This window comes from Micromesistius poutassou (assembly GCF_964030765.1).
Source record: "Micromesistius poutassou genome assembly, chromosome: 12".
NCBI classification, from domain to species: domain Eukaryota; kingdom Metazoa; phylum Chordata; class Actinopteri; order Gadiformes; family Gadidae; genus Micromesistius; species Micromesistius poutassou.
Window position 1 is genome coordinate 8871920 of NC_140282.1, and position 19229 is coordinate 8891148.

Below are 19229 nucleotides of genomic sequence, written 5' to 3' on the forward strand. Positions count from 1 at the left end.
TTGGAAAAGTTCTTGTCAGTCCTTCAGCTTATCATACTTGTTTGAGGGGGAAAGTTCATGTCAGGGATAAAAAAGGACGTGTTGCTAATGGTAACTCCTCAAGTGAGATGGTGAACAAGAATATGGCACCACAGCTGAGAAGTGGCGTGATCGACTATTGGGTGAACAACAGCACAGGGATAACCACTTGATCCAGTTTCTTCTAAAGGGGGAAGGAACTACTTCACCAGTGTTCACCGGTGCTAAACCACTCAAACAGAAATATGGACGCATACGGAAAAACAAAGACAGAGGAACAAACAATAAGCTTCCAGACTTAATGAATACTGTTGGTTCTGTTGGCATTATTTCTCTGTTTTAAGACTGACAGGCTGCCCAAGGGTTCATCGTTGTCCAAATTGATTCCACAAAATATAAAGAAGTGTTTTTTGTTGTAGGCTGGAATGTCTTCCAGGTATCAAAAAGGCGTGATTATCTAAAGTATCTAAAAGAACGAGCTTGGTCAAATTTAAAGACTTTGCATTTGAAGATAAAGAAAGTAATGAAAGATGACTGTCATCATTAGATGTCCGCTGATACCTGATTTGGTTCTTAATGAAAAAATCTCTATAGCGATAAGGAAATATCTCTATAAATCAATTTTATAAACAACGATGGTAGATGAATGATTGAAGTCAGCTCAAAAGATACTGATTGAACAGATTATGCCATCGAGCTTCGGAAATTGAGCATCGCTGTTTAGAAAAGGTTAATTAAAGAACTGATGTCCCGCTTACGTAAAGAATTTGAAGCTACTGAACATCCATAGTAGGTCTCAAATCAAGCAAAACCAATTAGGAGATAAGTAGATTATCTGTTGCTTGAGGAGAATGGATGTGGCGCTGCTGACAGCTTTCTCCGGTGGTGACGATGAATGGATTGTCATTAAAACAACACTGATGTGGTATCATGTGGTATGATTCACTGTAAAGGCATGATGACTAATCGTGTTGATCTCCTTTTCAATAGCCCGCCTCTGTCTTCTGGCCTGCTCTGATAGTCTCCTTCAATGTGAGCCCCCATCAAAATAAACCCAGGCACAAGTCCCTGTATGACAAGTGACTGTTGGTATTCTTAACATGGAGAGAAATAGACAAAATAGATAAAATTATTAGAGAGAGAGAGAGAGAGAGAGAGAGAGAGCAGGCGAGAGAGAGAGAGCAGGCGAGAGAGAGAGAAAGTGAGAGAGTGCAGGCGAGAGAGAGAGATAGAGAGGGCAGGCGAGAGAGAGAGAGAGCGAGCGAGAGCAAGAGTGAGAGAGAGAGAGTGAGCGAGAGCAAGAGTGAGAGAGAGAGAGTGAGAGAGAGAGCAGGTGAGAGAAAGAGAGAGCAACAGAGGGAGAGAGCAGGCGCGACAGAGAGAAAGCGAGAGAGCAAAAGCCAGCCCAGAATAGGACCAGCAGTGCAGGGAAAAACATCATGTGAACAGAGCAGGTGGCAGCCCTGGCTGTGCACCATTGATGTTTGGATGTGGTTAGTTGAGAGGAACAGGGGAAAATGGCAGGCTTTTAGTTTGATCACGGTTGTGACACCTCTGCTGCTGACAATGGGAGCCGCTGCAACAGCCCACCAAATAAACTGCTTGCGTTGCCAAAAAAAATAACATAAAAAAAAGTAGAAAAAGCAACATATGTTCTGTTCAATCCGCAGCAGAAATAATAAACCTGGTATTCCTGGGCCATCGGCCAGGAGAAATGAGTCTCAGTGGAATGTTTTTCTTCCATTTCTTTACCTTTTGAGATTGGAAGTGAAGGATGGGAGGAGGATATTATCAAACTGGGAGAGGGAATAAAGGCTTGGGGTCCAGGCGGGAGAGGTCTGATTGTGATGGGAGCGGGGGTGGGGGTGGGGGGGGAGAAGGGGACAGGGGGAACGCCTGATTGGAATTGGGGCCGCAGCGAGAGCTGTCTGTCCGACGGCCGGCTGACTGAAAGGTCCGGCAGGATGGGAGAGAAGGGCCGGCTTCTTCTGATGGGGCCCTTGGAAGAAAAGCTGCACTGGTTAGAGATGGACGTGTCAGTCTGTCCCCTGGTCCACCACAACGGGGGGTCGTCAATAAAGTGTCGGAAGGCGAGATTCTATTTCAAGAGATCCACTGAAGTAAACTATTGAAAGGGTTGAATTGGGCGGCATTAGCTCAGGAGGTAGAGCGGGTTGGCTGTTAACCGCAAGATTGGTGGTTCGATCCCCGGCTCCTCCTAGCTGAGTGTTGTGGTGTCCCTGAGCGAGAAGCCTCACCCTACTCGCTCCTGACGAGCTGGCTGTTGCCCTGCGTGGCTGATTCCGCCGTCGGTGTGTGAATGTGTGCATGAATAGGTGAATGTCAGTCAACACTGTAAAGCGCTTTGGATAAAAGCGCTATATAAATGAGGACCATTTAGGTTAGGTTAGTTTATTAGTCTCCACCAGGGAGAAATTTGTCGTGGAGACAGGGAACATGTTGCATACATAAAAACACATACAGTACAAAAAGAACATCAAGTTAGAAAACTGGTGGAGTAAACAGACCACTGGACAATCCTGCACATGCAGCAAGCCGACATGAACGTCATTCACATGCATCCACACCGCTACTCTAACTGTAATCATAAATACTCATTCATATCAGCATCACATAACCTCAAGCATACATTAATCAATTCACTCACATATGTCCATAGTTTGACTCATAATACATTCATTTCCATATACACATAGCCTATGCCTATTTATGAATCTGTGGCAGTATTGTAAAGCGCTTTGAGTGGCCGCTGGTTAGAAAAGCGCTACATAAATGCAGTCCATTTACCATCCATTCAATACTAAATAAATATTTTACAATATTATAATATATACAAAATTTAAATTTACATTTACAAAATAATAAACGTGTTCCAGGGTGAGACAGTATTGGCAGTATTGGAAGCCAACAGCCAATGCGCAGAACATTTCAAAGATACACAGCGAGAACTCCATGGAGTTCCCATGGTGCCATGGTTACCGTCGGGTTCGGAGGTCATCAAAGTGCACCAGAGACGGCCGCTCACTTCCTGCCTGCACATCGTACCGCTCGGCTGCGGTCTGATGTGCTTTTGCTTTAGTCCGACGTTTGCTTTAGTCCGACGTTTGCTTTAGCAACGTTTGCGTTAGTCTGACGGTGGCTGGGCGCTAAGCGTGCACATGCCGTGGTGCATGTTGTCTTGCTCTACTGCCTTAAGCGGTAGATTACAGTCAGTTGGCTTCAATTAGCCTTGCTGTTGTTTGGCCAGCCTGCTGCGCAACAATTACGCCTGCAGCTAATGAGTGTGTGCCTGTGTGTGTGAGTGTGTGTGTCGCTGTGTGTGTGTGTGTGTGTGTGTGTGTGTGTGTGTGTGTGTGTGTGTGTGTGTGTGTGTGTGTGTGTGTGTTTGTGTGTGTGTGAGCGAAGAGAGGGAAACAGAGGGGGCCATAAAGGCAGAAAATGGCAGGAGATAAAGGTGAGATACACATATACCCAGAGGGAGGTAGAGAGACGGAGAGAGAGAGAGAGCTAGAGAGACAAAGAGAAAGAGAGGCCAAGAGACAGAGCGAGAGAGATAGAGAGACAAAGAGAAAGAGAGGCCGAGAGACAGAGCGAGAGAGATAGAGAGACAAAGAGAAAGAGAGGCCGAGAGAGGAGAGTGAGACGGAGACGGAGTGAGAATGGAAATGTTTTGCGTTCTCAAGGTCACCTTGGTACCACACACAGCAGGGACTAAGTATGAGTCCGGGCCCCTTTCACAGGGAAGCACACGCAACACACACATAGCACACACAACACATGTCCACGCTGACACCTCGCACACTTAGCATGCAGGATGCACACCACCGCCACCTTTCCCTGGCAGTTCACTTTGCCAGTGTTCTTTAGAGAACTGAAAGCTGTTACCTTTAAGAGCAGGATTCAGGGGGAGAAAGGGTAAGGGAGGGGAGGGGAGGGGAGGGGGGAGAGAATCAATGCTGCCTGCCCTTAAAAAACAATTTGCCCATATAGATCCCCAGGTGGGAGAGGGGGGGGGGGGGGAAGAGTCTAACTCACAGGTGCCACTCAAGTCAAGCCCTGCAGCCGTACCCGTTCTGTAATCATACCCAATTCATTTCAACGCTATTTTTTGCGAAAACAAAAAAAACCCACAACACAGATTATCGCTGGGAAAATTCAGAGGAAAGGCTCGGAGGAAATGTGGAGCTGTTACCGCGGCTAGGCGACTGCGTGACAGCTCCATTACAAAGTTTTATGTCTGAGCCGAGCTGGAACCAGGGCAGCGGCACATAATCATGATCCTACACTGATTCTGATTCATAGAGCCATTCTGAGTGGAGAGTTAACATACATAAAGTATGTGCACTGTGTCCGTTCTGATCCCTCTTTCTATCATGCTACAGCTTCCGTTTGCACACATATTTTATGATGTACCTTGGTCCTACAGCATTCGGGAGACCTGTTTCTTTATCAGGGGGTTGGAACACCAGACTGGGAGCAATCAAGATGACATTGTTCTTTACTTGATCAACGGTATCTAGAATTATGTTCAAGAGACTGCATTTCTTTCAATAACATCCAGCCACCATGAAGGTTGTTGTTGACAATGCATCGATGGGAAGCTAACACAAAAGAGATAAATAACGTGTCTGTCTGTGTGTGTGTGCTTGTGTGTGCTTGTGTGTGCTTGTGTGTGCACGTGAGTGTGCACATGCACATGCTTGTTTGTGTGCGTGTGTGTATATGTGTGCGTGTCTGTGTGTGCTTGCCTGTGACTGGGTGTGCGTGTGTACGCATGTACGTGCATGTGTGTGCGTGCAATACCTGTGCTCGGACTCGTGGATGGAGAAGATGACTCCAGAGGTGGAGGCCTTCTGCTGGATGGAGGCCAGGAAGGTGAACTCCGTCTTACTCCTGAACATCTGCACCACCCTCTCCGTGATGTGTTCTGGAGCGTACACCGCTCGGCCCACATCTGGAAGGTTGCAGCAAAAGAGGCAACTATAAAAGGTGTTGTGTGAAAAAAAATGTGACGTGTGATGTGGCTGCCTCTGCCTCCCCTTGTATACGGGGCAACGCTCCATTAGCCTGCTAAGCATGTGACTGTCTGAAGCCGGAGGCGTGTATTAGGAAGAGGGATGAGAGTAATGATGGAGAACACATCAGCACCTGGAAACCCCTCACCTGTGTCAACCATCTTTACCGTACCCGGGTTTGGGGCATCTGATCACTTGCATCTTAACATCAAAGCCTGGAACTAAGAATTATCATGACACGAATGGATGAAACACTACACAGACATGCTATGGATGAATTATGGTTGGAGTGGTTCAGCTGAGTTCCAGTTTGGTTTTATTTCAGGTGTTTTCAGTTCTGTACTATATACTCAAATCCTCCATTCCTCCAAAAATAAACGTTAAGCATGCTATAAAGCGCATTAATCTTAACCATATAGATCTACGTGGTGTGGTTGTAAACACTATGAACATGCCCACTTCTTTGGTGATTTCATTGTATTGGTCTGAGTTGGTTGAAAGATGTTTGCTGAAGGTTCAGAGAAGTTAGTAAGGAGGTTAGTTGTTTACATTTTCATTTAGCAGATGTTTTCATCCAAAGCCATTCATGCACACATTCATACAACGACGGCGGAGTCAACCATGCAAGGCAACAGCCAGCTTGTTGGGGGCAGTGCCTTGCTCAGGGACACCTCAACACTCAACTAGGAGGAGCCGCGGATTGAACTCGCAACCTTCTGGTTACAATTCAACCCGCTTGGATTGTAGTTTGGATAGTATTGCAGCATAAACAGCTCAACATGTTTAACCCGCTAGTACGGGCAGGGCAAGTGCGTGTCGGGCACGGTTGCTAACTTATCCATCACCTTTTGTGCCGTCTCATTGGTCCACGCAGAATCCTAATGTCGCAGGACTTAAATGACAATGGGGGAGGTAACAACTGCTGGCTCTCTCCGTTCACCATTCTCTACCGCCATGCAGTGAGGTTAGCTTCATGTTGGATGTTGGCCAACTTCATTGTGGTCTGACTTTCTGTTCCCTATTGACCAGCGATCAACACAGTGACAGACGTTAACAATGCCGCTATTAATCAATTACCTCTGTTTGTAATAATTATCGTTATAAATGTAAAATAAATGTCTCAATTCTTTTATTTTCCTTGCAGTGCCGTGCGTACCAAACCGCGTGTACCTACGTTTGACAGAACCGCTACACTCCTGGCATGAATTATGTATGTACAGACAGACAGATATACTTGACTTCTCAATGGCCTCAGCCTGCCATGTGTTTTTTGTACTTGATGGATGAATGTGCTTCTGCAGACCAAGAGGACAGACTTGACCTAGAGCCTCGCGGTTTGGGCTGGAGGTGACAGACAGTCCCGTCCAGGGGGAGTCGGTGGCTGGTTTTTAAAATCCCCCTGGGTGACCTATCTAGTCGCACACTCCTGCTGCCTTCTCTCTCTCTCTCTCTCTCTCTCTCTCTCTCTCTCTCTCTCTCTCTCTCTCTCTCTCTCTCTCTCTCCTCTCTCTCTCTCTCTCTCTCTCTCTCTCTCTCTCTCTCTCTCTCTCTCTCTCTCTCTCTCTCTCTCTCTCTCACACAGAGTCCAATCAGAGTCCTCTGAATAATTGTAAACAAACAATGACTGAACAATGACATGCAACAAGTGGTCACACACACAACTCTGGGAGCTAATAGTTGCTAGATGTATATGCACTCAGAAAATTAGCATGAAAATTCTCACAGATAGATTGTCGCAATTATCCGTCTATTGATGATTGTTGCCTAATTCCACTCCAATCAACCAAACCTCTCGCTGGCTATTTGCCTCTTACATTTTCAAGTTTAATTAACCAAAAAACAACAAGAGACAAGAGTGTCAAAATCAAGATTCTAGACATTGAGGTGTCATGCTGCGCTTGTCAACAGTGGGCAATTAGTTAACTAGGCTGTCAAAAAGTTCCCAAGTTTTCTGCTCCTTCGCCAAAGGTGGCAGTTACAGTATGTTCCATATGGTGTGAAAGTGCCTTTCGCTGTACATTCAATACGTAAAGCAACAGATGCCGTGAACGTGACAGGAAGTCACAATGACAGGAAGACATTGTGCGCCGGAAAACAGCGAAAGTCAGCAACGGCAGCAGCGTGAGCCAGCTAATGTTTCTCTCATCAAACGTAGCACAGAAGCAAAACGGTATGAATTGATTTGAATAAGGAATGATTCTACCTCGTATTAAAATAGCAGCAAGCAACCTCCACACTTAGCTACAATGACAGTGTTTTCAGTCTCCACCTGTCTGAATGCCGGTTTCTCAGAGGATAACTTAATGTGTAGATGCCACACATTAACATGCTCACATGCTCATCCACGTCTACCCAACCACATCCATCTGGCCTGGACACAACAGCCATGTAACGACAAGGTCCACTTCTAGAAGAACGCTGTTGAGAGGTAGCGCGTCCATAGAATCTGTCAGCAACTAGTGATTGCAAGAGATTGTGTTTAATAAATCTGTATATTTATGTTTTATGTATACATGGACGCAACAAAGTTGATTAATCGATGGACAGAAAATAACTTTAATCTAATTTTGACAATTGATTTATCCTTCGAGTCATTTGACAGTATAAACGGCTGCACGGATAATCCAGCATTATCTTTGGTTCTTTTACTATGAGGCTACCTCTGACGCAATGCTGGCACAATTTTATTATCAAATGCTGGTCGGTTAGTCTACACTCAGGGTAACTGGTGTGCTGTACATCACATGAACTGGAGCTAGGCTGCGGTATCTGCATGTCCATGAGAGCGGCTAACAGAAAGCACATGCCTACCTTGCAGACTTCCCTTATAGAACCACAATGGTGCATCTGGAATTGAACCATTCTGGGTCAGTTGAATCTGGGTAAGCCAGGCTAATGCCAAGTTACAGATATCTTGACATACTGCTTTACTGCTGCAGTTCCATTTACATATTTGGTACATGGATCATTAAAAAATGTATAGTCGTCAGATAATCCAAGCACATTGAAGACAACACTTTTGACTGTGGTAACTCTGATGGCATTTGCTACTATTAATGCTAGCAACCAACCACCATGTGTCTATAATGGGTATCGGTACCTATTTATTCCGGATTTTAGAACTGACAAATACACATTTCCAATTTCAGTTGGACTAGCCCCCTTGGCTCATTTGAGCTTTAGTACCGCCGGACGCGTCAGCTAAATACATTTATGTAATGTCAATGGATCTTTTATCATTTGCTAAACAAAAGCTGGTTGCAATGAGGTCAATGCCCAGTCCTAAGGTCAAAGGAGCTACTTTTTGGTCTGAACAGAGATTGTATAAAGAGCTTGACTAAAGGCCAGGAGCTGGAGGTGGAGGAAGGTGGAGGAAGGAGAGGCTGGAGGCTGAACAGACTGTGAGTCAAACCGAAGAGGAGGTCTGATCTCATCCAACTTCCTCCATCCCATTTGAAGAACACCTCACTCACTGAATCATAAAAAGGTGCTATGTGGAGGATTTAGTGGCATAGCGGTGAGATTGCAACTACTTCAGGTTGCAATTGTACCAACGACAGTGGGCACTTCCAAATGGAAATCATCGTAAACAACAGCATTGAGCAGACAAGTGTCAAGCGATGAGGTTCCTTGACAGATATGGAAATTGCAATTTGTTTTTTAGTCAAACTTTAAGCCATATATTGAAACTAATGTCAGGCTTCTGGGATGTAGATATAACAGGTTCACTTTAAGGTAACGAAAACAGGATGATTCATATTTTGTTTGCACTAATTAAAACATACTTCTGAATATTATATTCCATTTCTGCCAAGGCCATTCGCTAGATGCTACTAAATACTACATTTCGCACCTTTAATGGATCTGAAATGAATGAAACATTGAGAGAAAGAGCAAGAGAGCGAAACAGAGACAGAGAGAGAGACAGAGACAGAGAGACACACAGAGAGAAAGGTATGTGGGCAAATAAAAGCGCTTCTCTATCAAGATTCTTCTCCTAGATTCTTCATCAATCACTTTCAGAAGAGAGACAGCTGCAGTGAGCCAAGCCAGGGAGACCAAGGGGAACGTACTGTATGTTGGAGAGGTAAACTTGGATATTGGCAAGAAATTGGCATAATAAAACCTCACTTTATGAATTCCCCAGCACGCGCCATGACGGAATTAGCATTCTGGCTCTCCATCACACGCTGCACATACATTATTTGCACAGAAATGTGCAAAACTTGTCGAGGGGATGCAGCCTGAAGGTGTCATGTTCTCCTGGAAGCAAACTCCCTAATCACGTACAATTGTTACACTCAGGATGATACACACTAACACTAGAACAAACAGATAATCTTAAGCCTGAGTGTGACAGACTGGATATTAATAATGGTGTGTGTGTGTGTGTGTGTGTGTGTGTGTGTGTGTGTGTGTGTGTGTGTGTGTGTGTGTGTGTACAATCCCCCTGTGCACAGATTTGTGTTTAACACCACACAGCTGGTGCTCAATGCTTTCACAGTCACACACTTACACTTTGCCCAGATAGGCACAGACATACACATGCAAACACCCCCCCCACACACACACAAACACACACACACACACAAGACTCTCACATAATAAAAACATAACATGGTTTGGTACACACACTACCAAACATACATAAAACACAAAATCACAGTAACAGAACGTGTGCACACAGGGGAAACAGCTGACTCTGATGTGTTTTCTAATGTAGCCTTGAGTGCTGAGGTTCTCTTTTACCCACAATGCCGATGGTGTGGCCTCATGACACTGTCCAGGTACTCACGTTTGTGTTTCGCAACGATTATCCGTCTGGCCTTGGACGGGGCCAGCCATTGATTTTTAAACACGGTGCTCACTTTGTAAAAACTAACTCCAACACAATCACTGCAGATTTGTGTTAATCTTTTAACGGTTTTATTCAGTCTGTTTTTTTTGGATGAAAACTGTTTTGATCGCTAGACTCTTTGGTGCTGCCGTCCATTGGTTTGTTTAACGGGCAGGCTGGCCGCCCAATCATCATGGACTGAAACTCTTACTTGAGCCCTGATTGGCCCTTTTTTCATTTACGTTTCGGGAACAGGCTTTCATCGGGGTCGATGGCGGTCCGATCTAAAGAGACACACTGAATGTGTACCCGCGAGATCGGGGTGTTCTCACGAGCCCGCTGATGCTGGGTCTGAGGTAGGACCCTGGCCCCTCCAGCAGAACCCGTCTGACACAGCTAGACCCACCGAGGGCTCCAGGAGAACCCGTCTGACACAGCTAGACCCACCGAGGGGTCCAGGAGAACCCATCTGACACAGCTAGACCCACCGAGGGCTCCAGGAGAACCCGTCTGACACAGCTAGACCCACCGAGGGGTCCAGGAGAACCCGTCTGACACAGCTAGACCCACCGAGGGCTCCAGGAGAACCCGTCTGACACAGGTAGACCCACCGAGGGGTCCAGGAGAACCCGTCTGACACAGCTAGACCCACCGAGGGCTCCAGGAGAACCCGTCTGACACAGCTAGACCCACCGAGGGCTCCAGGAGAACCCGTCTGACACAGCTAGACCCACCGAGGGCTCCAGGAGAACCCGCGTCATGCTGAGCTATCTGGCCAATTTTTTTATGCAATTTCGATGATGTGCAATATGCATACTTTTTATTGACTTATTTGGTAGACTTTTACTTGTTTGTGAACTGTACTATTGTCTGTTGACTGACTTCATGAGCTACTGGATACCTGAATTTCCCCAAGGGGATGAATAAAGTGTCTATCCGTCCATCACCCACTAATTACCTTCGCACCTGTATACTATAAGAGTCGCAATGTGTGATATTGTACCATCGCCCCAGTTAGTAGGTGGGAAAATAACTGGACGGTGTTCAGTGTTCTGGAGAGGGTTCTGTCTGCACTAACTGTGCTTCTGTTTGACGGAACTGACCCAGAGAGAGTAGCTGGGCTGTGTGGGTGTGTGTGTGAGTGGCAGGGTTTTTGGAATGTCGATGGTAAGATGAGAGCTGCTCCCTGCAGGACGTTCTTGTTAGCAAAGAGAGAGAGGTACGGGCTGGCCGGCATCGTTATTTGTGGAGTATAACAGTTATAGCAGCGGGTCCCTTCCTTTGACTTGAGGTGTACTACTAAATTGTCATCAAGGCCTTTGGCGGACCACCTTATCTGCAAACTGTTAAGATGTGATGAATACACACACACTGTGGCTGAGCAAAGAGTGCTAGTGAACCCTTTATAGAGTTATCCCTGCAAGAAGGCAATGGCCAGTGTGAAACAGTGGAAAGATAAAGATCTGCAATGCTGCTTATGTTTAGTGTTTATTTAGAAAACACATTAATGGAAAATATTACAATGGGAAAGATATGATGGAATGCACAAAGCAAGAAAATAATAACCAGCCATAATACCCTATTTACTGAACAATATAATCAAGACTTGTTCTGCAAGACTTGTTCAGAGTTCACCTAGACTCTGCCCCCCCCCCCCCCCGCCCCCTTATGCTATAAGTGCATAAGAGGGGTGTTTTTGGGAGAGTATGGGAGGAGAAGGGGAGGTAGGGGAGGAGGCTATGCAGAGTCCAGGTGAACTCTGAACAGGTGAGTCTTGAGTCTCTTGTGGAAGCTGGTGAGCGACTCTGCTCGACTCTGGTCGGCAGGGAGCTCGTTCCACCATTGCAATGTCAAAACAGAGAACACCGGATTTTATTGATACCATTATTTGAATCCCTATCGATCAGCATTATCTACAGATATGTCCAGGTGATTTGAAGGTACAAGCTAGTCAAAAGTGAGGTATTTGGACGCCCCGGTGGCTCACCGGGTAGAGCGTGTACCATTATGGCTCAGTCCTGGTCGCAGCGACCCGGGTTTGAGTCCTGCCCCGTGGTCCTGTGCTGCAGGTCCCCCCCCACTATCTCCCATACCCTTCTGTCTAGCTAACTCTATCATAAAGTGTAAAAATGCAAAAAATAAATTAAAGTAAATAAAATAAAAATTACATATTTCACCTTTAAGCTCTGTGGGATAAAACCACCCACATGCTGGATTCGAGAGGCAGCCAGCTAGCCCCAGTCATTGTGATGGTGCTGCTAGCAAAGAAGAACAAAAGCAAGCAAAAAGGAATCCTTAAAAAGCTATAGTGTCTCCTTGCGCTATACAAATAACACCTTTGTTGAATGAATTTAACCGCTTTAGAAATGAAAGAAAGGTTAGTTTATTAAAACCATCGACATTTGCAGCAATGGAGCAGCTCCTCTCTGTCCGATTCAGACAGAGAAAGATCTGTTCTCTCGTTCTTTTGTCCAACAACGGTGTTGCCCGTAGCAGCGGTGCTCTCAGAAGAATATCCCCTGTGTGAATATTTGAACACCGCTGCAACACTAGCCTGAATACTGTAGCATGTTGATGTGGCATAGATATTGTGAGAATAGAATAACACTTGGCGGTAAAGAAATGAGGTCACCGATGCATAAGTGTGAACATTGCTTTAGGAAAACCTGTAGCGTATCGGTTCCATGACGCTAAACATTTGAATACCAGTTTTAGTATATCTTTATAATGTTTATAGAGAAATTTGAATTTGACACTTCAAATATAGTACTTGTGTGTACTTTGTTAAAATATAGTGCATTGTGTAGCATCTTATCCTAGCTAGTATTGTTATACTGTTATAGGGGAATGGGTTTAACAGTTGTTAGTGCAGCGCTCGGTTCTATGAACATCCTTACTGTCCCGACAGCGATGTAATGCTGTTTCTCTTTATTCTGACAAATGTACTTATTGTAAGTCGCTTTGGATAAAAGCTTCTGCTTAATGCCCTGAATGTAGACTTAATATAAATGAGTCACTACATTAGCCATTCATCTGATAAACAAACGTCTGAATCTGTTTAATATCTTAAGATCGAGCCTTGGGCTTTCCCCTTCCAGGGACAGACGGCAGGCCGTGAGCCCGGCGTACGGGTGGATCAGTGCAGGCAGCGCGAGCGTCTGGCCCAGCCTGATAAGATCAGCAAAGGACATCCAGGTAGGAGACGCGTGCGGAGATAATACAACCTGAGGTCACCCAAAGGCGCCACGCTACTCTCACAGGAATCATCTCTGTCACAGCTCAGTGGCAGAACAAAGGCAAGCACCTGTGACCATCACGTCTGTGGCTGCAAGGACACGCGCACACACGTACACCTCGCACACACCTCTCTCATACACACACACACACACACGTGTACTTGTCACACACACACACACACACACACGTGTGTACTTGTCACACACACGTACTTACTCACACACACACACACACACACACACACACACATACTTGTCTCTCACACACACACACACACACACACACACACACACACACACACACACAGACACACACACACACACACACACACACAGACACACACACACACACACACACACACACACACACACACACACACACACACACACACACACACACACACACACACACGACGGCACCTGCTGACTTGAGCTTGGCTTGCAGCTCACACCCAACTAGGCAATTCTTATTTTCTTCCCGGAGTGCCTCTGACGTGAATACACAACGCGACGCAATTTACAACCCTCCCCCGAACACGGGTGAGACACAGGGAGAAATACAACCCTCCCGCCGGGGGAATAAACCACCATGAGAAATGCCGTCTAAAACTGCATTAATTACCCATCATGAGGAACCCAGATTTACGACGGGCCGGCTCCCCAGCGCGGGAGAGGGATGTCTCCACAGCCGCTGCCTGTCTCCCTCCCGGGGGACGCTGCAGTTTGGGGAGAGATCGAGTGCGTTCGGGGGCTTTGCATACAGGTGGGGGTTCGGATTAGGAAGTCAAGACACATTAATTATTGAAGTGAGCAGAAAAGACGGCCACCTCCCCCCCCACCCCCACCCCCTCCTCTCTTCACGGCAAACAAGGAGCCTGAAGCGAGGAGTCTGCGTACCTCTTGTTTCCCCGTTCCTCCGCTATTCCTCCACAGTCGGTGTGGGTTGTGAGTAAGTGTGCAGACGAGATGAGGAGTGTGGTGGTGGTGGGGGGTGGGGGGGATAAGGAGAGAGGAAAGATGGTGTGTCTGTGTGGGGGGGAGTAACGAGCGCCATGTGATGAAACCTACATCCTCCAGAAAGTCACTTTGATTCATTCACCAGGGCTCAGACGCAACACACTGTAAAACCAAAAGCCTGAGTGATAATAACCCGGTGGTACCAGACCTGTAGGCGCACTGACGCCTCTCCTCCTCCACCTCCACCACCCCCACCCCTCCACCACCACCCCACCACCACCCCCACCTAGCCGTCCTGCGTGGAAGAGGCGGCTCCGGGAGCAAACCACCTCAAACCGGATTCATTTAGCAGGGAGATTGAATAAGCCTGCACTGCATTCATCAAAAGACGCTGCCTTGGTTGTTCGGCGCGTCGCCTCCGAGACACACACACACAGAGCACCGTGAGACAGATGAAAAGCTCCGGCGGCGCCGGCGCGACTCGAGACTTTTTTCATATATATTTCACACGGCTCTCTCTCTCCGGTAACCCTGACTAAAACAAAATGACAGATTGCCTTTTGGTGCACTCATGTTCCTTTGATCCGCATTGCTTAACAGAGAGGAGGATGAAAAAAAAACATGAAATCCTGTTTACAACTTAGGAGTGCATCGTGAATCGCCGCAGTGACAGTCTAAGTAGAGTATCTGTCAGGCAGCAGCCGTGTCACACTTTAGCGCCTTCACTGGTTTATGATCAGCAAAATTATATATTTTTTTGAAGTCCCCGGTCACCCAGATCCAAAAATGTGTCCATAAATTCAAAGTTGATTCAAAGTTTGCCGTCCGACAAATGAGGCATTTTTTTTATTTATTTACTGGGATAAAATAAACACTGTCAAAAATGGCTTGGAGTTTTTCTACTATGAATTAATAAGGATTGAACTATGACGTTTTATTGGAGCCAAACAACTGAGCAGCTGAGAAACAGGATGCAAGAGTAAGAGCACGTCATTCGTCAGCGAAAGACTCGCAATTGTAGCAGAAGATCCAAGCAGTTAGCGGTTATTGACTTGTGTTTGAGCTACAAAAACATCACGTTCCTGTCACTATACAATACTGTCACCCATTTTTGGTATTCTACAGGGTTGCAACTACTATCATTCCATGAATTCACATACCGATTTGCGGATGTGCACACTCTGTCTCCATGACTTACGGGTGTGAGTGTGAATGTGTTTTGCACCATATTCACTGCAGCAACTGTAGCACAAAATATGAGCGTACAAATTTCCAAACGTGTGATTTGTAGAATAGGATTCGTGCACCGGCGGTAAAGTGCTCTACAAGTGTGCAACTCCTAAAGCGTTCTCCTCTGTGACTTCAAAGTGTCTGATACACACGGGTCACTTTCTACTTTCATTTTCTACACCTAAAAACTCCATTGTCGCAGGTTCTCACTTGCTTTGCTCCAATCATGCCTTCACAGTTTCCCTGATGGGCCATTTAGTGTCATTGTGGTTTTATTCAGCATTATATATTGTCCCCGCTCCCAGAGAGTACTGTAAAATATATATTCATAGCATTATTACAGGCAGACTTCCAAAGCGGTCGGCCTATTAACGCCACTAACTCAGAGGTTCTGAATGGGTCGAAAAAAACACCATTTGTCACAGGTGTCTCTAATAACACTCATTGGGGTCTGCTCCTTTCATGTACCGGGGCGACGGTAGTCGACTTCTCTGCACTCGTTGAGGCGGCCACCTGTGCCCTGGTACATAAAAGGAGCGGACCCATAATTAGTCTGATGAGTGACACCTGTGTTAGTCCTCCAGTCTGCCTCTGTTGAAAGGGTCTCTTAATTAGAGATACATGCATAGACAAGACTGGCCACTAAACCAATTGGGTTTTTTCTGCATGAAAAGCAAGATAAGGTTTACATTTCTCAGCCTATTTCAATGGGTTGTTTTTACTCAGTGGTTTATGATATGTGATATGTGGAGAGAAAATATTTTATACAAAAAATTGACCCATAATTAGTGTGATTATGTGTGAAGTGACAACTGAGTTTGTGCTACAGTATGCCTCTGTGGAAAGGGTCTGTTACGTAGAGATGCATACATAGACAAGACTTTAAACTAATATTAAAGTGTAAAAAGCATCAAAAGCAAGATATAAGGTTAACATTTCTCAACCGGAATCCTTTTTATTCTGTGATTTATGATCGGTGAAATGTGGAGTGAAAGTATTTCATATAAAATATACATCAAATGAATTCCTATGAATACATAAGAGACTCGATTGAAACTGGTGAAATATAAACGTTGAGTCTTGGTCTCTCAAAGATGGCGGCGTTTGATGTACCGCAGCAGAGAGTCAGAGCAGTCAACGCCGTGTCCATGAATATGGATCTGTGATGATGTGTGATCTATCAAGCCAGGTATGATTTGTGATGTTACGTAAAGGGTGTGGGACCGGGACAAGTAGGCCAGTGTTTGTGATGGGTCAGGCATCATAAGTTACCCCTAATGTAGATCCTGTTTAAAGATCCTAGATCCTGTTTAAATAACATTGAGTTACAGATATAGCACAGGCTTTGTTGTATATCTCGTATTTCTACTGGAAAACCATTGTTAATCATGCTGACAATGCAAACTGGACAAGAACACCGGTGTTATGTAAATATCCTTTTCTTTTCATTCCCTATAGCTTCTCAAAGCGCAAAAAACTGTATGCTTTACATTCATGCATGCTACGATACACTACGACAAGTTAGTATTCACCACACAGCTCGACCCCTTAGTGCCTTGCTCAATGACATGTCAACATGGCGGAGATTCCAACCAGCCTACTCCTCAGTTGCAGGACGATTAGTTGCCGTGGAGCTAAGCCGGTAAAAGCAGTGTTTTCACCACAGCGTATGAAAGAGTCAGAAAAGAGACTTCTAAATCGAGGCTACCAGGCTGAACAGATCTAGGACTTCATTCCAGCTGGCAGGGATCACAACAGGGTGTACATCTTCGCTATACGTTGTATCTCCTGACCAGAGTTAAGCCACAGGACAGTCAATATAGTCATAGCCATTCATTCAAACCTATGCCATTACTGTTCCCTCCAGGTTCTTTGCTGGTCTTGAATATGTGTTGGTTTAAAAACCCTCTCCCACTCTCACACTGTCGCCCTGCCAGGACGTGAACACACCCCCACCGTGCAGAGCAGTTGGATCAGCTCCTCTCAAACATGACATAAAATAAATTTGGATCTCTTGGATAAAGAAAAAATGGCAGATGCTCCTTGATGGCGCCAAGGAATATGCAGATCCGTTCTCTGTGGCTCTTTCAGAAAGAGTAGTGACGGGGGAATGAAATTGGAAGAGAAGCTGATTTTGTGACAGCGCTCTGAACCACACAGGCGCTGGCATGCCTGTGTGTGCGTGCGTGTATTTCCGTGTGTGCGTGCATGCGTGAGCAAGTGGTTTGTGATGTGAATGTGATGTGGGAGTTAATGTGTGCGTATGGCATGTGTGCGGTACGTGCGTCTGTATGTGCGTGCCTGCAAGCGTGTATGTGCCTGCATGCGTGCGTGCGTGCGCGTGGTGCGTGCGTGTGGTGCATGCGTGCGTGTTTGCGGTAGCGAGTGCTTCCCGATGTGAAGGAGGTAGAGGCGGTGGCGCCAGGCAGACGGAGGAGGGGGAGATTACACTGGGTGCTCATCTCCATAGTAATAAGCACAAGGTCAGCCGCCTCCCCGTTCTGGAGTGCGTCGGGAGGGTCGAGGTCCCGCAGATACTGTGACCAGCTGACACAACCTGTAATGCCTTCGGAATTATACTCAGCCGAACAGAAAGAGATATGAAGCACCAGGTTCTTTTCTTATCAGTAGCTGTGAAGGAACAGGCAGTGAAAGCCGAGCCGTTCTCGGCGCAAAGCCGAGAACGCTGAATGGGACGCATAAGTCGAGAGAACGTACCTGTGTTTTCCCTAATGTGTTTTTTATCATGACAATATATTGACGTTTAAATGTAGTGGAATATGTTTTTTGTAGCATCTGACGGCATGTGGCTCAGGAGGTAGAGTGGGTTGGCTGGTAACCGGAAGGTTGCTAGTTCGATCCCCGGCTCCTCCTAGCCGAGTGTCGAGGTGTCCCTGAGCGAGACGCCTCACCCTCACTGCTCCCGACAAGCTGGCTGTCACCTTGCGTGGTCGACACTGCCGTCGGTGTGTGAACGTGTGCATGAATGGAACAGAATTGTAAAGCGCTTTGAGGGGCAACTGGTTAGAAAAGCGCTGTATGAATGCAGTCCATGTTCTGTCATATCTCCACGACAATCAGGACCCAACCCAGTGGCTGAGCGCATCATCTGATGGCCGTTGTGTTCCTGTTCCGTGGAGCCCCTATCGGCACGTCATCGAGGGCTCCGTTTCTGAGATCAGCTCGTCAGCTGCACTTCCTTGCTAATCAGGAACAGAGCTGAGTCTCAGTCGATTGGTAATAGTCATCCACGAGAGAGCGGCTCATGAGCCAGTGTTCTTGTTTTTGTTTTTACACTTGTGTGTCTGCTATTATTACCCTTCTGTCTCTTCCCTCGTTCACGATGATGCGTTGTTTGTGTGATACACTGCGGTCCACCGAGAGCCACGTCTAAAGTTCACACCATGCCATTTAGTTAGGACGCCGTAACAACAGTACACACAGGATTATTACTTTCCCCCCCTGTAATAAGCCGCCCAAAGGCTGTAATAAAAAATAAATATATGTCAGGATAGATTGTCGTGGAACAAATTGAACATAAGGTTACAGCGCCATAGTAATGAAGGTAAAAGCAATTACAGTGGACATGATAGCATCAAAATAAAGGCGTGCCGGGTGAGGAGCACTGATCACGGCCACATTGTGACAGAGAAGAGGCCTCTTAGTTATCTGCACAGCACAGTCGTGCAGTGGAAAATACTCTGCTACACTGAAATGAAACTGAATGGCTTGCTGCTCAAGGTGTTTGCGTTTATTTTGTGGGTTAATTTCCCTGCTTATTCTGTGGAGGACAGAGAGAGCTACACGGTGAGTGAAGCGGACAACCTTTCTCACTGCCGGTGTGATAATGAGCCTGAATAACGGAGGGCCCTGGAGTAGGATATGATGAATTGCTTTAAATGTCTTGTAAATAGT

At 46.1% G+C, this 19229-nt stretch overlaps 1 protein-coding gene across 1 annotated transcript in view; it reads right to left on the reverse strand.

Annotated features, from left to right (window-relative positions):
- LOC311356160 (protein kinase C-binding protein NELL1-like) overlaps positions 1-19229 on the reverse strand; it is a gene marked incomplete at both ends in the record, with an annotated part of 54075 nt that overhangs the window by 27280 nt on the left and 7566 nt on the right. Inside the window, one exon of the mRNA XM_084475920.1 lies at positions 4843-4993. Coding sequence (XP_084332046.1) covers positions 4843-4993 — 151 coding nt within the window. The remainder of the gene's footprint in view (positions 1-4842; positions 4994-19229) is intronic.